General features: G+C 35.9%; 1 protein-coding gene across 1 annotated transcript in view; it reads left to right on the top strand.

Annotated features, from left to right (window-relative positions):
* The window catches only part of EFR3A (EFR3 homolog A), a 79,886-nt gene that overhangs the window by 41,416 nt on the left and 20,460 nt on the right, over positions 1 to 18,010 (top strand). Inside the window, exons 8-19 of the mRNA XM_052651761.1 lie at positions 1,509 to 1,587; positions 4,114 to 4,249; positions 5,897 to 6,064; positions 7,864 to 7,978; positions 8,707 to 8,758; positions 10,094 to 10,266; positions 12,286 to 12,361; positions 13,589 to 13,750; positions 14,531 to 14,662; positions 15,772 to 15,839; positions 16,826 to 16,953; positions 17,881 to 17,931. Coding sequence (XP_052507721.1) covers positions 1,509 to 1,587; positions 4,114 to 4,249; positions 5,897 to 6,064; positions 7,864 to 7,978; positions 8,707 to 8,758; positions 10,094 to 10,266; positions 12,286 to 12,361; positions 13,589 to 13,750; positions 14,531 to 14,662; positions 15,772 to 15,839; positions 16,826 to 16,953; positions 17,881 to 17,931 — 1,340 coding nt within the window. The remainder of the gene's footprint in view (positions 1 to 1,508; positions 1,588 to 4,113; positions 4,250 to 5,896; positions 6,065 to 7,863; positions 7,979 to 8,706; positions 8,759 to 10,093; positions 10,267 to 12,285; positions 12,362 to 13,588; positions 13,751 to 14,530; positions 14,663 to 15,771; positions 15,840 to 16,825; positions 16,954 to 17,880; positions 17,932 to 18,010) is intronic.

The raw sequence follows: 18,010 nt of genomic DNA, 5'->3' as shown, positions 1-18,010 counted from the left end.
TAAGAATCAGAGAGTTCTTATATTTTCAAAGAGATTCCCCCTTACTGCTACCACCACCAAAAAATGATGTTTACTATTTAAAGATTCTCTGGGCTTATGAAAATGCTGCTGAAAGCTAATCAAATTATGTCAGATATAACTAAGGGCAGATTTATTTTTAATGTCTAGACCTGCTGATTTAATATCAGAATTCTAGTTTTTATCTTGCGCTTGTGCTTAGTCGTTCAGTTGTGTCCAACCCTTTGCTGCCCCATGGACTGTAGCACACCAGGCTCCTCTGTCCATGGGGATTCTCCAGGCAAGAATCCTGAAGTGGGTTGCCATGCCCTTCTGCACGTTTTTATCTTAATCCTGTTATTAACTAAGAGGTAGTCTATAATGCCTTAAAAATCCAGAGAGCTGTTGGTAGAAGAAAGACGTTATCATGTTAACTATAATGGATTGCTTGAGTAACTCGAAAATGGGCTATATTTTTCTCTATGTATAACTTGATGGATTTACATCCTGATCATGTGTTAGTTAATCTAATTAAATGTTAAATAGTTAATTACATATTGGCTAGTTAATTAGTTATTTAAATGTTAAATGCCCTCTGCAAATAAGATACCAGGCATTTAGGGAGAATACAGCCATAAATAAAAGTCCTTAAAAACTTGTTCTAGTCCCTTAAAAATTTGAGAGATCATGGACATTCATAGTGGCCTTTTACCTTGTGTGTTCTATGAATTTGAATTTTGAGCCCATATTCGTTGTCACTTTCCTTGTGGATATGAGGCTTGGATTAATGATGTGCAGTCCATAAAAGGCTTTATTTTGCTTCTGCTGAAGACATGGGTGCAGTGTTATCCAGGAACCACTTTGAACTACAACCTTAGGTTCAGTTTTTTTCAACCACATAGATACTTAGGAATTCTGTCAAACTACTCTCTGGGTGCGGAGAAGGACTTTCCAGAGAGACTTTGGCTTTTTGTGGTTCCTCTCAGAGTCAAGGCCAACACAGACAGCTTCTACATGAAACATTTCCACACATTCACTGAAGGTGACTTGGATTGATTTAATGGTCTTGGATTGATACATGTATTTCTGATCTGATAGCCATCTTTCCCAGGTGGACCCTAAGCTTTGTCTCTAGTTTTCTGTTTATCCCATTAAACCATTAGCTGTCAACTACTGGAGATCTGAAGATGTACCTAAGATAGCTGCTGGCTTCAGGGTATACTTCTTCAGATTCCACCTTCTTGTGGAGTCTAGACTGAGGGACTTTTCTTACTTGCCAGCTCATGTAGGTGTTAAAAATCACACATATATAGTAGCTTTTATTGTTGTTTTAAGAAAGGATCTGCCAATAAAGGGAAATAAATATCATAGTTCTTGAAATGGAAACTCTGCTTCTCTTGTAGATAATATTCTTTGGATTGTTAAGCTTTGCATATTGTTGATGGCTCTAGAGGAGAAAGTATAATAAAAATAAGGAATTCGTAAAGTAATTTTCTTACTATTAATTACAGGCATTTGGATCATCACAAACTATGGGATCCCAATGAGTTTGCAGTTCACTGCTTTAAAATTATAATGTATTCCATTCAGGTAAGGATTGAATATATTATATAAGTATATAAAGGATTATGTAAGTATATATATATATAAGGATTATATATTATATAGGACTTCCCTGGTGGCACAAATGGTAAAGTGTCTGCCTACAATGCGGGAGACCTGGGTTCAATCCCTGGGTTGGGAAGATTCCCTGGAGAAGGAAATGGCAGCCCACTCCAGTACTCTTGCCTGGAAAATCCCATGGACGGAGGAGCTTGGTGCAGGCTACTACTGTCCATGGGGTCGTAAAGAGTCGGGCACAACTGAGCGACTTCAAAAAATATATAAGTAATTTTGGTTCTCTGTCAGTAAGAATGTCCTCAGAGATAGAAAACACTATAGGAGATAAGACATAGTCTTAATTTAGTTCTTTGTCTCATTTATTTTTATTTATACTTATATTCTTATTTGCCAAGATGAAAAGATATCTAATAAAAATAACTAAATGATTTTATGATGATAACCATTATTGTGCATTTATTAAACACATTATTGTGTACTTGTGTTTTTCTGATAAACTAGTATCAGAATTGATTATTATAGCAGCATGTGACTGATACATTTATAGGGTATTTGCTATGTGATAGTGCATGTATTAATATATTAACTCCACTGGTCTTCATAGAACCTTGATGAGGCACTGTCATCTACTACAGAAAAACTTGGGCAGACTCAGCTAGCTCTTAATTCATTTGGAATTTTAGGTCTTTTTTTAAACGTTTTTTTTAACATCTACATTTTTAATACCCTAAAAAGTCATCATTAATTTAAAGGAGATAAGGTTGTAAGAAGCAGCACAGCTTTTAGTACCGGTCATAACAGGATTTGCATCCTAGATAGGCTGTTTGCTAGTTGCATAGAACTTAGACAAATTGTTTAGCCTCTCTGAGCTTTACTTTCCTTGTTTCTGAAAAGAAAATCTTAGTGCATGCACTGAATGCCTCATTTTTATACTAAGATAGAAGCTGACATTTATCAAGTGCTGGCCATGCCTCTGACTATGCTAATAACCTTACATGTTTCATTTCATTCAATCCTCCTTATTTTATGAAGTGAACGTGAAGTATGAAAGTGTTAGTCTCTCAGTTGTGTCTGACTCTTTGCGACCACATGGACTGTATCCCGCCAGGCTCTTCTGTCCGTGGAATTTTCCAGGCAAGAATACTGGATTGGGTTGCCATTTCCTTTTCCATGAAGTAGATGTTGTTATCCCCATGTTATAGATCAGAAAACTGACCTTTAGAGAGATCAGGTACCTCACTCAGGGGCACATAGGTAAGAAAGTCAGGATTTGAATTCTGTTCATCCTATTCTAAAACTTTGTGTCTGAATAAAATACTAATTATAGACTAGCATAATGTAAGTTTTCAATACTTTTGGTAGCTAGTATAAAGCTGGTTTATATGTGGAAGGATAATTTTTTTTAAATTTTCCCAGTTTATTGAAAATAATTGACATATAATGTTATATAAGTTTAAGGTGTACAACATGATTGATAAATGTATGTGTTGCAAAATAATTCTCATAGTAAGTTTTCTCAAGATCCATCACTTCACATAGCAACACATTTTTTTTCTTCTGATGAGAACTTTTAAGATCTTTTAATTATAGTTTAGAAGGTGAGAAGTTGATCTGTTAATCTGTAGACATAATTAAGACTCTTCCCCTAGTCTTCATAGCCTTGTATTTCTTCATTTGCCTTCCTTATTCAGATTCAGTTACCAGATGAAATTGTTTTTTGCAAGGAGTAAATGCTAAAGTTGAAGAAACGAAGGAATCAATAAATATTTGTTGATTAAGTGTTTAAGAAGTTATTCTGGTCCACAGCATTGCTTTAGAAGAAGCTTTACATTCACTATAAATTTTATGAAGTCCATTCTTTGAAAATAGCGTGTTAGTACCCACCAGGATGGGAATTTCTATTTTATAAGGCTATCCTGATACAATCAGGATAATATTTATTATGAGAATAAAAATTTTCTCATAAATCTCCTTCTCAGAGATGGCTAGTGTTAACATTTAGACATATATATCTAGTCTTATATACTTTCTTAAAAAAACAGATTGAATTTTATTTAACATAGTATTTTACAACTGGGCTTCCCTGGTGGCTGGTGGCTCAGATGGTAAAGAATCCGTCTCCAATGCGGGAGACCTGGGTTCGATTTCTGGGTTGGGAAGATCCCCTGGAGCAGGGCATGACAACCCACTCCAGTATTCTTGCCTGGAGAATCCCCACAGACAGTCCATGGGATTGCAAGCAGTCGGACATGACTGAGCGACTTAGCACAGCACACATTTTACAACTTGCTTTTTTCCCCTCAGGATATCATGAGTGTTTCCCATGATCCTTATTATTCTTAAGAAGAATGGTTTTTAATGGCTATATATTGTTCCATGACTTAAGTACCAGTCTCCTGTAATTGGATGTTTTAGTGTCACATGACTTGTCATTTTTATGAATTCCAGGATGTATATAATCGTTCATATATTTTTACACTAGTTTGTTTCTCTTAGGCTCAGTATTCTCACCATGTAATCCAGGAGATTCTCGGACACCTTGATGCTTGTAAAAAAGATTCTCCACGGGTTCGAGCAGGTATTATTCAGGTTCTATTAGAGGCTGTTGCCATTGCTGCTAAAGGTTCCATAGGTAAGTGCCAGCCCAAAAAAAAAAAAAAATTAATCTTTTACAGAATATTTTTTCCAGCAGGTATAGCACTGTGTGGGACAATTTGAAAATATTTCTAACATTTTTGAATGTGCTATAATTTCTCTTGAAATTTTGGGTTTCCATGACTATTGTCAGGCCTCTTTAATGTACAGTTAAACATTTTCTCCAAATCAGTCTCTCCTTGCCTTCCTCTTTTCCAGTAAAGATTTTGAAACCAGTTATATGCTAAACGTTTGGGAGGGGTACAGATAAACAAGAAACTTATAGTTTACTGAGTTAGACAACTCTCCCTGATGCCATAATATAAGGCAGATTTTGATCAAGTATCATAAGAAAGCCAAGGTCCAGAGAAGGGGGAAAATGGATTAGCAGGAGCAAAGCATTATGTAGCCCATTTGACTGGGACGTGTGGTGGTGTGTGGAGGAAGCCAGGGACATGGCTTCAGGTTCAGGTTGTGGCCAGATCATGGGTATAACTCTTCAGTTGACTAACACGCTTTAAAGGTTTACTATAATCTTCATCAGAGATAATGTTATATGGTGCTGACCTTGATGGCAGCCGTGAAAGTGGGAATGTGAAGTCAGCAGGATTTGATTAACTGACTGACTGTGGGTAACACGGAGAAGGGACAGGTCAGACATCATGATTTTTCACTCGGGTGCTTAGAAGGCTGAAAGGGTCCCTCATAAAATTTCTGAAGTTAGGAAAATCTAGTTATGTTTTCTTTGCTTCAGAATCAAAGTGAAACTATGTATTACCTACTGAAATATTGTAATGTTCACTCAGTGTCAAATGAGAGTGGACATTTTGTATATGGACTCATCATTACTCATAATTTACCTCAAAGAGATGGAAACAGGTTATTTTTTGGAGAGCTACTTCATTTGACATATTAATATGAATTGAATCACAGATGATGCATTGATTGAGCCATCTCACTACTGATGTCTCTTACGTGTGAGGAACTGTGTGTTAGGTTCAGTACATTCAGAGAAGGATTTACACGAGGCTGCCTGTCCTGGAGAAGGTTATAATCTAGAGTAGAAGGCAGAAGTAAAAAGCACTGATTAGATTGTATTGTGATGGATGCATTGACAGAAACACACAGAGTGTTCACAGAATTAAAAGCAGAGAGTAAATGTAGTTTATCCAAGTTGGGTAAATTGGCTAGCTTCACTCTAATAATTGAGGCAAAATTCTTTCTTCTTTAGCCATAAAAGATGGAAAATAAATTTCTTATGCCACAGCGGGCTGTATTATCATAATTCTGTGGATTCTGACCCAGCAGTTTATCACAATATGCATTATTTTGAGTAGACAAGATTAGATAGATGGAAGGTTTTTGGTAACTTTTATAAGACTACGCACGTTTTCTGTGTTTGTACCAAAGATTCCAACAGCCAGTTGTTCCGAGATGCCCAGTAGATGTTTGCTGGAATAGCTAGAAGACTTTCTTACTTAGGGATTTCTCATTTACTTTTTTAATGAATGGTTAGTTCGTAAATTACGAAGTATTGCCAGCTACTTAGAAAATATCTAGATGTCTCTGTTGAGAAACATGAGTATTGGCTTTGAGTCTATGATGCTGGAAGAATGTACTCGCTCACATCAGGGTTCATTTGCAGGACCCACAGTGCTGGAAGTCTTCAACACCCTGTTGAAGCATCTGCGTCTCAGTGTTGAATTTGAAGCAAATGATTTACAGGGAGGCTCTACAGGTAATGCCAACTTAAACACAAGTTCCAAAGACAGTGATGAGAAGATTGTGCAGAATGCTATCATCCAAACAATAGGTGAGTACATTTCCCTTTTCAGATTGTTATGGAAAACAGTGATTCAGAAAGCCCTCATTGAAAGTGCTTGACTGTTATGCTGCATTAGTTAAAGGTGAATGAAAGGTTAGACTTTCAAAAAACAACTTTGTGTTTGGAAACTAAACAAACATGAGAATACAGCAAATTACAATCAAGAACACCATATGTACCCTTCACCTAGATTCATCTCTTAATATTTTATGCCTTTATCGTATCATTTCCTTTCTCTCTCTGCCTGTTTGCCTCTCTCCCTCCCTTTCTGCATTTCTCTGTGTGCATATGCACGCATGTATATATGTGTTTATCTACATATATGTGCATATATAAATCTATACATATAGAGAGATGCGTGCATGTGTCCATCTACCTTTCTTTCCTGACCACTGCATATTAAGTACATATGTATCATGGGTCTTTACTACAGAGTATTTTTTCCAAAGAATAAAGATATTTTCTTACATACCCAGAATACAGTTATCAGCATCAGTAAATTTAACTTGATATTGTACTTTAATCAGACTTGATTGTTTCAGTTTTGTCATTTGACCTGATAATGTCCTTTATAGCATGTTTTCCCTTAGGTCCAAGATCCAGTCTAGGATCGTATATTGTGTTTAGTTGTGATGTTTCTTTGGTTCCTTTAGTTTGGAACATTCTCTTAGGATCCAGACATTTTTAAAAGAGTTTAGGTCCCCCTTGCTGCTGCTGGCAAGTCGCTTCAGTCATGTCTGACTCTGTGACTGCAGCCTGCCAGGCGCCTCTGTCCATGGGATTCTCCAGGCAAGGATACTGGAGTGGGTTGCCATTCTCCCCTCCAGGATAGATCCCCCTTACCCCTCACTTAAAAAAAAATATCCTTGGATGGGTTTGTCTGGAGTTTCTTCATAATGAGATTCAGCGTGTGCATTTCTGGCTGAATACTGTTTAAGTGATAGTGCTCTTCTCAGATTCTCGCATACAGCACCACACAGTGTGTGTCCTTTTTTTGCTGGTGGTGTTAGTTGTGGTCACTCCACGCGTTCTTCTACCTCTCTGCTGCACAGTTTCCATTTCCCCTCGTAAATGATAAGCAGTCTCTGAGAAGGTGCTTTAAGACCATGCAGATCCTCTGCCCTCTCTGCATCTAGCAAACATTCAAAAGACCTCAGAGACCAGGATCTGGATACCAACACTGAGAGTTTACAATCACATGCCTCCCCGCTACTCCGTGCAACACACACACACGCATGTGTACACAAAGGGTACAAGGATATAGAGCACGGTGTAGTGTTGATTGTTCTCAGTTAATGTCTCGATTTGGTCACTGTCAACTTCAAGTGGTCAGTCTGACCATGTAGTATCATCGAGCGAGAAATCTGCAGCATAAAACTTCACAAACCACTTCTGATACATTTAATCAGTCACAGCACCTTCTCGATATACTGTACAAATCATGTTTTGCATTTCAGTTGCATTTTTACCTTTCTTGAAATATTAAAGCATGACATGCTGTAAATGTTGCTTTTTTTCCATCTTCAGTATTAAAATGGCTAGACAAAAACTCAATCTTGTTAAGTGTTTTTTCTTAATGCACTGCTGATATGACAGCTGTCACAATACAGTCTGACAGAATTGTTTCAAATGAAGTTAAAGACAACTAAGCGCTACTAGAGCCATCTTATTGAAAAAAACCAAATGAACCTTTTGACCAACCCAATATTACGATTTTTTTATTATATGGAAAAATAAAGTTTTCAATTTGAAAAATGCATCTTAAATTTATCTTGATATTTTTATAGGATTTTTTGGAAGTAACCTACCAGATTATCAGAGGTCAGAAATCATGATGTTCATTATGGGGAAAGTACCTGTTTTTGGAACATCTACACATACTTTGGATATCAGTCAATTAGGGTATGTTTTTGTGGTTCTCCTTTGTTCTCAAACTGAAAATTTCTCAAACTGTAAAGTTGAATACTCAAGGCCAGAATACTGAAGTGGGTAGCTGTTCCCTTCTCCAGGGATCAAACCCAGGTCTCCCACATTGCAGGCAGAGTCTTTACCAGCTGCACCACCAGGAAAGCCCTAATTTGATTTTACAACATGCTAATGCTTTAGTTTGTAAATAACTTAATAAGGAAATGATAGTCTTATTTAAGATATTTGTTTGACCATTAATAACCCTTTTTTCATTTGTTAATTCTTTTTTGAAAGAATTATTTGTATAACAATTATTTAGGCACATTCTGGCCTTATTAATATATATTACATAGATATTATGTCTGTCAATTATATTTGCATTATAATTTTATATTCTCCAGTTTATAGTATCTTTTAATTGTTCTGGATCTTTTGTTGTGATTTCATACAGTTGACTTTTCATGTCATTACATGCATAGGTTTGTTTCCTTTGCAAACCAGCAGCTTTTTAATTTTTTTTTGTTTGAATTTGATTTTTGTGCATATAACCCTGTAATTCATATGAAGTTTACTTTAAAATATAAAGTGAGCCATGACTTTAGCTAGTATGAAAGCAAAGTCTGTTTTGCTAATATTAATAGTTTTAAAATGAAAAATAATAATTTAAATGAATAAGGTTAATTACTTTTTATAAGATAATGCCACTGTTTTGTGTATTTTAGGGATTTGGGAACCAGGCGGATTCAAATAATGTTGCTGCGATCTTTGCTTATGGTAAGGAATTTAAGACCGGTAAAGAACACCCTTAACCTTAAATTATTAAAGAGGTTAAAAAAATAGCTTCATATTATCAGCTTCTTTTTCTTATAAGATACCATTTATGGTAAGCTTTCTTTCTGTGGTTTATATACTGTACTTGAATGTACTTGATTTCGCTTTTACTGTTTATTCCTCAGTTTCCCATCATCATATTTGGTTTTCATAATGATGAAAGATACAGAAGGCAGAAAGCATTACCATTTTACAGAAGATGATGCCTGGGCCCAGCTATCGCCAGATTTCTCAGTTCTTTCCTATATGTTTTTTGCTTTTATATTTGTATCTTGTTTAAGAGCCCTTTGCCTGCTCTGATGATATAAACACATTTGTTTATATCTTTTTACAAAAGGTTTACAGTTTGGCTTTCCACATCTAGAACTTTGATCTGAAGTTTATCTATTTTTGTATGTGATATAAAATATAGATATGTTTTTAGTTTTTTTAGGTAAGTAGTAATTGTCCCACCAATTTCTACTCACTTATAAAATCATCTTTATCCTATAATGAATGCCCAAATATAAATGGTAGATGTTCCACATATGCTTGTAATCCTTAATATAAATGGAGATTACCCACCTGAAATTTCATTTGGCCCTAAGCTTTTTTTAATTAAATAAATTCCCTGAGCAAATAGCCTTGTCTCTAATCCTAATTGTACTACACAGTCAACTGAATTAATGTCTGTGTGTTATGGTTAAACTGTTTAATGGGATTTAAGTATAGGCTGATTAAAAGCTCCAACTTTAGAGATAGGAATACACTCAGAAATGTCGAATTAAATAATGAAAACAGCTTTCCAAAATGAAAATGCATTCCTATTAAACTGAACTGCTTAATTTAAAATAAAATAATTATTTGCTAGTTTAAAATTTTCAGATCTTACCTGTGTTATTTGTTACCTAATTTCCCTATATCCATTTAGTACTGACTTCCTGCCCCATATATTCTTAACCTTCTGAGCCTCGGTTTTCTTTTACACAATGGGGAAGCAGTAATAATTCCTAGCCTCACAGGAACATGGTGATGATGAAGCTAGTACACATGCAGTGCTTAGAGTCACGCCTGGCATATGGTAAATACCTGCTGATACTGATTTTATTAACTTTATGAATGATGTTTTTTTGTAAAATCATCATCATCTCACAAATTTTCTTTTAGTTTTTCCTTCAGACTTATGTTTATACTTCCTATTTTCCCTAAGCTTATGATTCTTAGAAAACAACTTGAGAGTTTTACCAAAGAAGGATTCATGACAAAGGTTTTTTGCTTGTTTTTCCTCCCTATAATCAGGTGACTTCTGGATACAAAGCGAAGACAATCGTTACTGCACTGCCAGGGTCTTTCCTGGACCCTTTGCTATCACCGTCCCTCATGGAAGACTATGAACTGAGGCAGTTAGTCTTGGAAGTAATGCATAATCTCATGGATCGCCATGACAACAGGGCAAAGCTTCGAGGGATCAGGTATGTGCTGTTTGAAAATAGGCTTAATGATGAAATTTTCAGATTTCTACATTAATGCATTTAAGTACAGCATTGATTGTTTTTGTTTTTGTTTTTGTTTTTTACCTTTTTAAAGTGTTTAGTTCAATGGTTTTCAGTACTTTCACAGTTAGAACCATCACCATTACCATTATGCAGTATTATACTTTTTTTCATCTAGGATTTTTAGGTTTTATTAATCCAGAATTTTATTTAATTTGTATAACAATACTAATATACGAACAAAGCTAGTGGAGGTGATGGAATTCCAGTTGAGCTGTTTCAAATCCTGAAAGATGATGCTGTGAAAGTGCGTACTCAATATGCCAGCAAATATGGAAAACTCAGCAGTGGCCACAGAACTGGAAAAAGTCAGTTTTCATTCCAATCCCAAAGAAAGGCAATGCCAAAGAATGCTCAAACTACCGCACAGTTGCACTCATCTCACATACTAGTAAAGTAATGCTCAAAATTCTCCAAGCCAGGCTTCAGCAATACATGAACCATGAACTTCCTGATGTTCAAGCTGGTTTTAGAAAAGGCAGAGGAACCAGAGATCAAATTGCCAACATCCGCTGGATCAAGGAAAAAGCAAGAGAGTTCCAGAAAAACATCTATTTCTGCTTTATTGACTATGCCAAAGCCTTTGACTGTGTGGATCACAATAAACTGGAAAATTCTGAAAGAGATGGGAATACCAGAGCCCTAACCTGCCTCGAGAAATCTGTATGCAGGTCAGGAAGCAACAGTTAGAACTGGACATGGAACAGCAGACTGGTTCCAAATAGGAAAAGGAGTACGTCAAGGCTGTATATTGTCACCCTGCTTATTTAACTTCTAGGCAGAGTACATCATGAGAAACGCTGGACTGGAAGAAACACAAGCTGGAATCAAGATTGCCGGGAGAAATATCAATAACCTCAGATATGCAGGTGACACCACTCTTATGGCAGAAAGTGAAGAGGAACTAAAAAGCCTCTGGATGAAAGTGAAAGAGGACAGTGAAAAAGTTGGCTTAAAGCTTAACATTCAGAAAACGAAGATCATGGCATCTGGTCCCATCGCTTCATGGGAAATAGATGGTGAAACAGTAGAAACAGTGTCAGACTTTATTTTGGGGGGCTCCAAAATCACTGCAGATACTGACTGCAGCCATGAAATTAAAAGACACTTACTCCTTGGAAGAAAAGTTATGACCAGCCTAGATAATATATTCAAAAGCAGAGACATTACTTTGCCGACTAAGGTCCGTCTAGTCAAGGCTATGGTTTTTCCCGTGGTCATGTATGGATGTGAGAGTTGGACTGTGAAGAAGGCTGAGCGCCGAAGAATTGATACGTTTGAACTGTGGTGTTGGAGAAGACTCTTGAGAGTCCCTTGGACTGCAAGGAGATCCAACCAGTCCATTCTGAAGGAGATCAACCCTCGGATTTCTTTGGAAGGAGTGATGCTAAAGCTGAAGCTCCAGTACTTTGGCCACCTCATGCGAAGAGTTGACTCATTGGGAAAGATTCTGATGCTGGGAGGGATTGGGGGCAGGAGGAGAAGGGGACGATCGAGGATGAGATGGCTGGATGGCATCATGGACTTGATGGACGTGAGTCTGAGTGAACTCCGGGAGATGGTGATAGACAGGGAGGCCTGGCATGCTGCGATTCATGAGGTTGCAAAGAGTCGAACACGACTGAGCAACTGAACTGAACTGAATGTATTTAAGATAGTAAATGTTAAAGGTCTTTTAATGTACTTTCAGAGATCTCATCTACTAGTAATCATTAGTTACATAAATTTTATTTTGATTTTGCCTCAAGGATTAGTTTGTGCAATTTTACTTAATTAAACTCGGTTATTCAGTAGAATCATTACATATAAGCTTATTTAAAATGCTCATTGAAATGAGTGATAAATAGTTCAGACTTCTAAGTATAGCTATGATTTGTCATATGAGATATGATATAATAACTGTCATTCCTTAAAAAATGATGCATTGGTTCTCTCTAGAATAATACCAGATGTGGCTGACCTAAAAATAAAAAGAGAAAAAATTTGTAGACAAGACACAAGTTTCATGAAAAAGGTAAGATTATCTTCTGAAAAATAATGCGTGACTTAAGTTATAGCCATTTGAATTCTCAGGTAGGTTTGCATTGATCTGTAACCTTAAAATGAAATGAAGGGGAATCTATTAGAAGAGCATACATAGTTCTGTATCTGTAGCCAGAAAACTCACACTTACTAGTACTGAACCACAGACCTAAACAGGCTTAACCAGTCATGCATTGGCACAGCTGGAGAGACCCCTCTTACCTATATGGGTCCATGTGCATATTAAATAGATTACAGAGCAAAATGCATAACCCTACAGATGGACTGGCTTCAGAAGACTACTGTTGTGGCCTGTGACCCTGGCCACACATTACAGTCACCTGGGGAGCTTTGTGCCTTTAAAAACACTGATGCTCACGCTTCCCCACTGATGAGTTAAATCACATCTAGGGTGGGCACTGGGGCCTGCCTAGTGGAGAGGAAGCGTGGCGGTCATTCAGTTTGCCAGTTGTAACTTACAGTTTGTGTTGTGAACCAGTGTTACATGTTGAGTTAATTTCCACATGGTACTTTGAAATGGGAAAAACGCTTTTATTTCTGTTTGTTGTCACTTGACAATTGGACCTGTACTCTGGAATGCTTTAGACGACGGGCTTTTCTGTTTTTGACTAACATGTTAGATCCGTTTGGTTTAGAGGGAAACCTCTTACAGTGCCGTGGGTGTGTCTGTGACCTCTCCTCGTGGGTGGACTTTAGACGTGCCTGTGTCACTTCAGACCAAAGTGTGGCAGAGCCTGGAGATGCTCTTCCCCAGACAGCTCCTAACCCACCTCCCAGGAGGTTGTTCCCGCAGGCAAGAAAACCTGAGTTCGTTTCTCCTCAGCCAGGTGTTTCTTACACTTGCCGAGGCTCCCATAATTCTGCCATTCTTTTCAGCTTTTCTCAAATCTATCTATAATTTGCTTGTCTTTTCAAATTATTACTAAAGATATTTTCATTGTTTGCACTGGAACTATTTCTGACTTGCTGTTTTTATTTAATTTTCTCTTTGACTCCAATGCTAGTGTCTAATTATATATCAATACATTTATTGATGTTAATAATTGGAATACAATTTGACCCTCCAATTATCAGTTTAAATCTCTCCCTTGTTATGTGATAAGATAGCTACTTTGTAAGAGGTTTTATACACCTGTGAAATCTGCCCTGCTACATTTTAAGCAAGACTGTCTTTTTTCTGTATCGTTTCCCTTTTCAGAATGGGCAGCAGCTATATCGGCACATATATTTGGGCTGTAAAGAAGAAGACAATGTTCACAAAAACTATGAGCTACTTTATACTTCTCTTGCTCTTATAACTATTGAATTGGCCAATGAAGAAGTAGTTATTGATCTCATTCGATTAGCCATTGCTTTACAGGTATGCTTTCATAGCCTTTCATTGACAAAAGCATTTTTTTATGAATTAGACACCGTCTTTAAAGTATTATCATCTTTATTCAGGGACATGAATTTTTTAAGTGAGTTGTCTAGTTTTTTTTTGTTTGTTTTTCTTTTACTTGTTAATTTTTTTTTTTAATTTTTATTTTTACTTTATTTTACTTTACAATACTGTATTGGTTTTGCCATACATTGACATGAATCCACCACGGGGAGTTGTCTCGTTTTAAATCTAAAATACTCAAACTATGATCACATTCATTTATTCTTTTTACAAATGTTGAGTAAGTATTGACCATGTGCTAAATATTGTTCAAGGCCATAGGATTACCATGATGAAAAAGACAGCGTGGTCCCTGTGCCCATCCTTTCAGTGGGGAAGATAGTCATTAAATAATAAGAATTACATAGATGGAGTTGTTTATTTAGAGTTTACATATTATGTAATAATAGAACTGTGTGCAATGAGAATACATGCATTTATTTTTATATATCTGATATACATTTCACCAGCCCCTGAATCCCCCCGTCTTTAGGAAAGGCTTTCCTGAAGAAGACCTATTTGAACTGAGAGTTTTAAGTCTCTTATAAATAGGTATTTATTGTCCTTTTAGAACTTTTTTGTTAAAAGAAAGCTGTTTCTAAGGTGACATTTGGTTAGCATTCCAACCTAGCTGCATTTCTTAGTATAATCATAGAGAAAATGCCAATGAGCATGAGACCTTGATCTGTCAGTGTGTGTGTGTTTGTTTGATTAAAGGACAGTGCAATTATCAATGAAGATAATTTACCAATGTTCCATCGTTGTGGAATCATGGCGCTGGTTGCTGCATACCTCAACTTTGTAAGTCAGATGATAGCTGTTCCTGCGTTTTGCCAGCATGTTAGCAAGGTAATATATTGAGATAAGTCCTTGCATTTGAACTGCACAAAAATAGCAGATTTTATACCAGCAATAATTATTTTTAATTTTGATGATTATGTATCAAATTATTAAGATAATGCTATGTTTATATTTTCATTGATGCCTGTTGTATTAGAATTTTTCTGTGTAGTGGTTGAGCAGGAAATATGGTTTTCTTCTACAATACTTCATACAATTTCTTATACAGTTGTTTTCCTTTTAAAACATTATGGATCTTAGTATCTCATATTTCTTTAATTATACTGTTTTTATTGTCATTATGTTTTAAACCAGTCTCCTTGAGTTAGATCTCAAAAGTTAAGTGAATAATACACCTCTCAGAGATTTGTCCTGTGTCATTTAACTATTATCTTTTTCAGCAGTAACTCATTAAATAGTTTAGCATACATTTCAGAGCCCCTGACTTACCTGCAGAAAAAGTCCACGGTAATTTTTATTCCCTAAAGACATCTTTCAGGGAGAACCCCGTTTTTATGAAATTGGAAGCATATCCCTCAGTCCTTCCTAAAATGTAGGGGGTTTTAGTGCATTCTAAGAAATAAAACTCATTCATCTCATTAAATAAATGTTTGAGTGACTATTTGACATCTGCTGTTAAAGATCCAAATGCTATGAAAGCAGGGTTCCCCTTTAGGTAGCTCCCAAGTGAGTTGGGGAGCTAGACCTCAGAAGAGCACTGAGACCGTGGGCATGCGCGGCAGCAGGTCCCATGGAGGAGGGGCACAGCGAGGGCCTGCTGCTTGTGGAGGCGTTTCCCACACAGGGTGCTTGAGAAAGCACAGGTTCTAATTGCCTCTGTGGGACGTTTGATCAGATGTGATGTATCATCTTTTTTCACAGCTTGTATTATTTTATCACTGTGATTTTGTTACCTGCTGAGTTCATAAACATGAAAACAAAATGAACTCTTTATTTGGGTTCTCAACTGTAGCTTAAATTCCAAAATGAAGTGATGGTATTTCTTATAAATGTTTAGTTTTTGTTTCTGTGTTTTTAGTTTTCCACATTTTTGTGGCACCATCCTGAAGAGTGAGGCCTTTGATTTTTACTTTATTTTGTTTTTGGATATTTTTCAGGTTATTGAAATTCGAACTATGGAAGCCCCTTATTTTCTACCAGAGCATATTTTCAGAGATAAGTGCATGTATGTTAATGCTTTACATTTCAAGGAAGGGACATTGACTTGAGAAACCAGTAAATGGTGATTGCAAAGGAGTGAACTATTGTTAGAATAATTTTCTGATGTTTTGTAATCCTCATTGTTTTATGTTTCTGTCACTTAACTCATCTAACTTGTTTCTCTTGTTATAAAAGTTCTCATACAAAAAAAAAAGTTCTCATACATTATAAATGTAGACTCATACACACATGGACTCAGTCTTTGATGAAAAAAATTTTAGCTTACCTTTTTTTAAACATGAAGATGCAACTCTTAAATAGAGCATGTTCTGATATATAGGTGAACACTCCTTTAAGAAACTATAATATCTTGTTAAAGACTTCCAATAATCGATAACAATATTAATAAAATACGGGATAAAGAATGTTTTCCGAAAAACGACGGTTATATTCTGAACTTTTTTTTCTTACTACTCAAACAAAAAAATACATATATGAAAAATACTTTATTCAAACTTTTGGACTCTAAAAGCAGTTTGATACTGAAAGCATCAGCATAATGTAATACCAAGCAGTTTGAAAGGAAAGTGAAGCTGTATGTCTTGGACGAGAGCTTCCTGTCACTTAGTTGGCTAGTGTGTTCTTGATTAATAGTCAGTGAGCTTCATTTTTATTTTCTTCTTGCAGTAGATTTTTAATTAGCATGATAGTTAAAGCTGAATTTAGTCCTCTTCATCATTTAATGTGTGAATACCAGCAGGATAAAATAAGGCTGACCTCACCCTTGGGATGTTACTGGGGAAGAAGAACAGCAGAACGCTTCCTAGCTGGGTCCACATACCATATGTTTGAACTCTTTAAGAGCTCAAATTAGTCACCTAAAATATACTGATTTTCCTATGACTAATTACAGTTTAAGTTGCATTTATATTTAGACCTTGATCTAAAATGTTTATATGTTAACTTATTTTAAATAATACTAAATGGCTTTTGTTTTGATCAACTTGACAGGCTTCCAAAATCTTTAGAGAAGCATGACAAAAATTTGTACTTTTTGACCAACAAGATTGCAGAGTCACTAGGTGGCAGTGGCTATAGTGTTGAGAGGTTGTCAGTCCCATACGTACCACAAGTGACAGGTAAGGGCAGGTGATTAAAACTCTTACTGTATCGAATACGTATCAACAATTTTTCTGCAAGTTCAGTTAGCAATGAAAATTAATTCTGTTTGTGTACTTACTATATCTCAACTGTTACAGATGCTTAAGAAAGCTTACTTCTATTTTAAAATTTTGTTCTTGAAAACCTTTAGTAAAAGACATATACATGATTTTATCATGAGCAGATTGAATCGTCAAGTGATAATTGCTATAGTTCATGTATTATTATATTGAATAATATTCTTTAAACAGAGAAGCAAAGTAAGATCTTTGCTCTTTAAGCTATATTGTGTTTAACTTCAGGAAATTGGTAAAAATCGTTTAGTTAGTAAATTGTGACTGTTGAACTTAATGAATTAGGTAATTTTTGTCATTTGAAAGAGTACAGGCTATTTTCTATGTAAAGAAACCTGCAAACTTTTTAAGTTAAGAATATGTTTTCCTCTGTGTATAATATATCTCCTGTTCTTTTCATTGCCTGAGATAATTGTTTTGTTTCAAAGCAAAACTGCATCATATCTTGCATTCACTTTTTACTTATCTTAGGACACCTTCATTTTCTTTTGATGGGGCTACATCTGTTCTACAAGAAAGCTGTTTGATTTCATTTAGGTAGTTTTCCGAATTAATCGCTAGAAATAGCATGACCTTTGGAAGTAACTCTTTTTTATAACTTGGATCCAGAATATGTATATTTATTACAGATAGTTGTTCATAATAGTCTGAGATGTTAATGAAAGCTTTTGCATTTTCTTTTAAATTCCATAGTATAGAAAATTCTGTTCCTCGGGAATTCCTTGGGAAAGTAAAAAGTGCTAAGAATAAAACATTAATAGAGCTTTGTAATTTTAAAGAATTTTTTAAATAGGTTTTTAAAAATATTTCATTCTTATAATTTGGATTTAGCTCTCTTTCCTTCAGGCAAAAAACCTCATAAACCCAGGCACAAGTGCAAAGGTAAATCCAGTGTCAGTTGGCCTATCCTTTCCCTCCCCCATCCTTTAGGAAAATAGCTTAGTACAACTGCCTTCTAGAA

This window comes from Budorcas taxicolor, chromosome 14, assembly GCF_023091745.1.
Source record: "Budorcas taxicolor isolate Tak-1 chromosome 14, Takin1.1, whole genome shotgun sequence".
Lineage (NCBI taxonomy): Eukaryota > Metazoa > Chordata > Mammalia > Artiodactyla > Bovidae > Budorcas > Budorcas taxicolor.
This window is presented reverse-complemented; position numbering and strand designations above follow the sequence as displayed.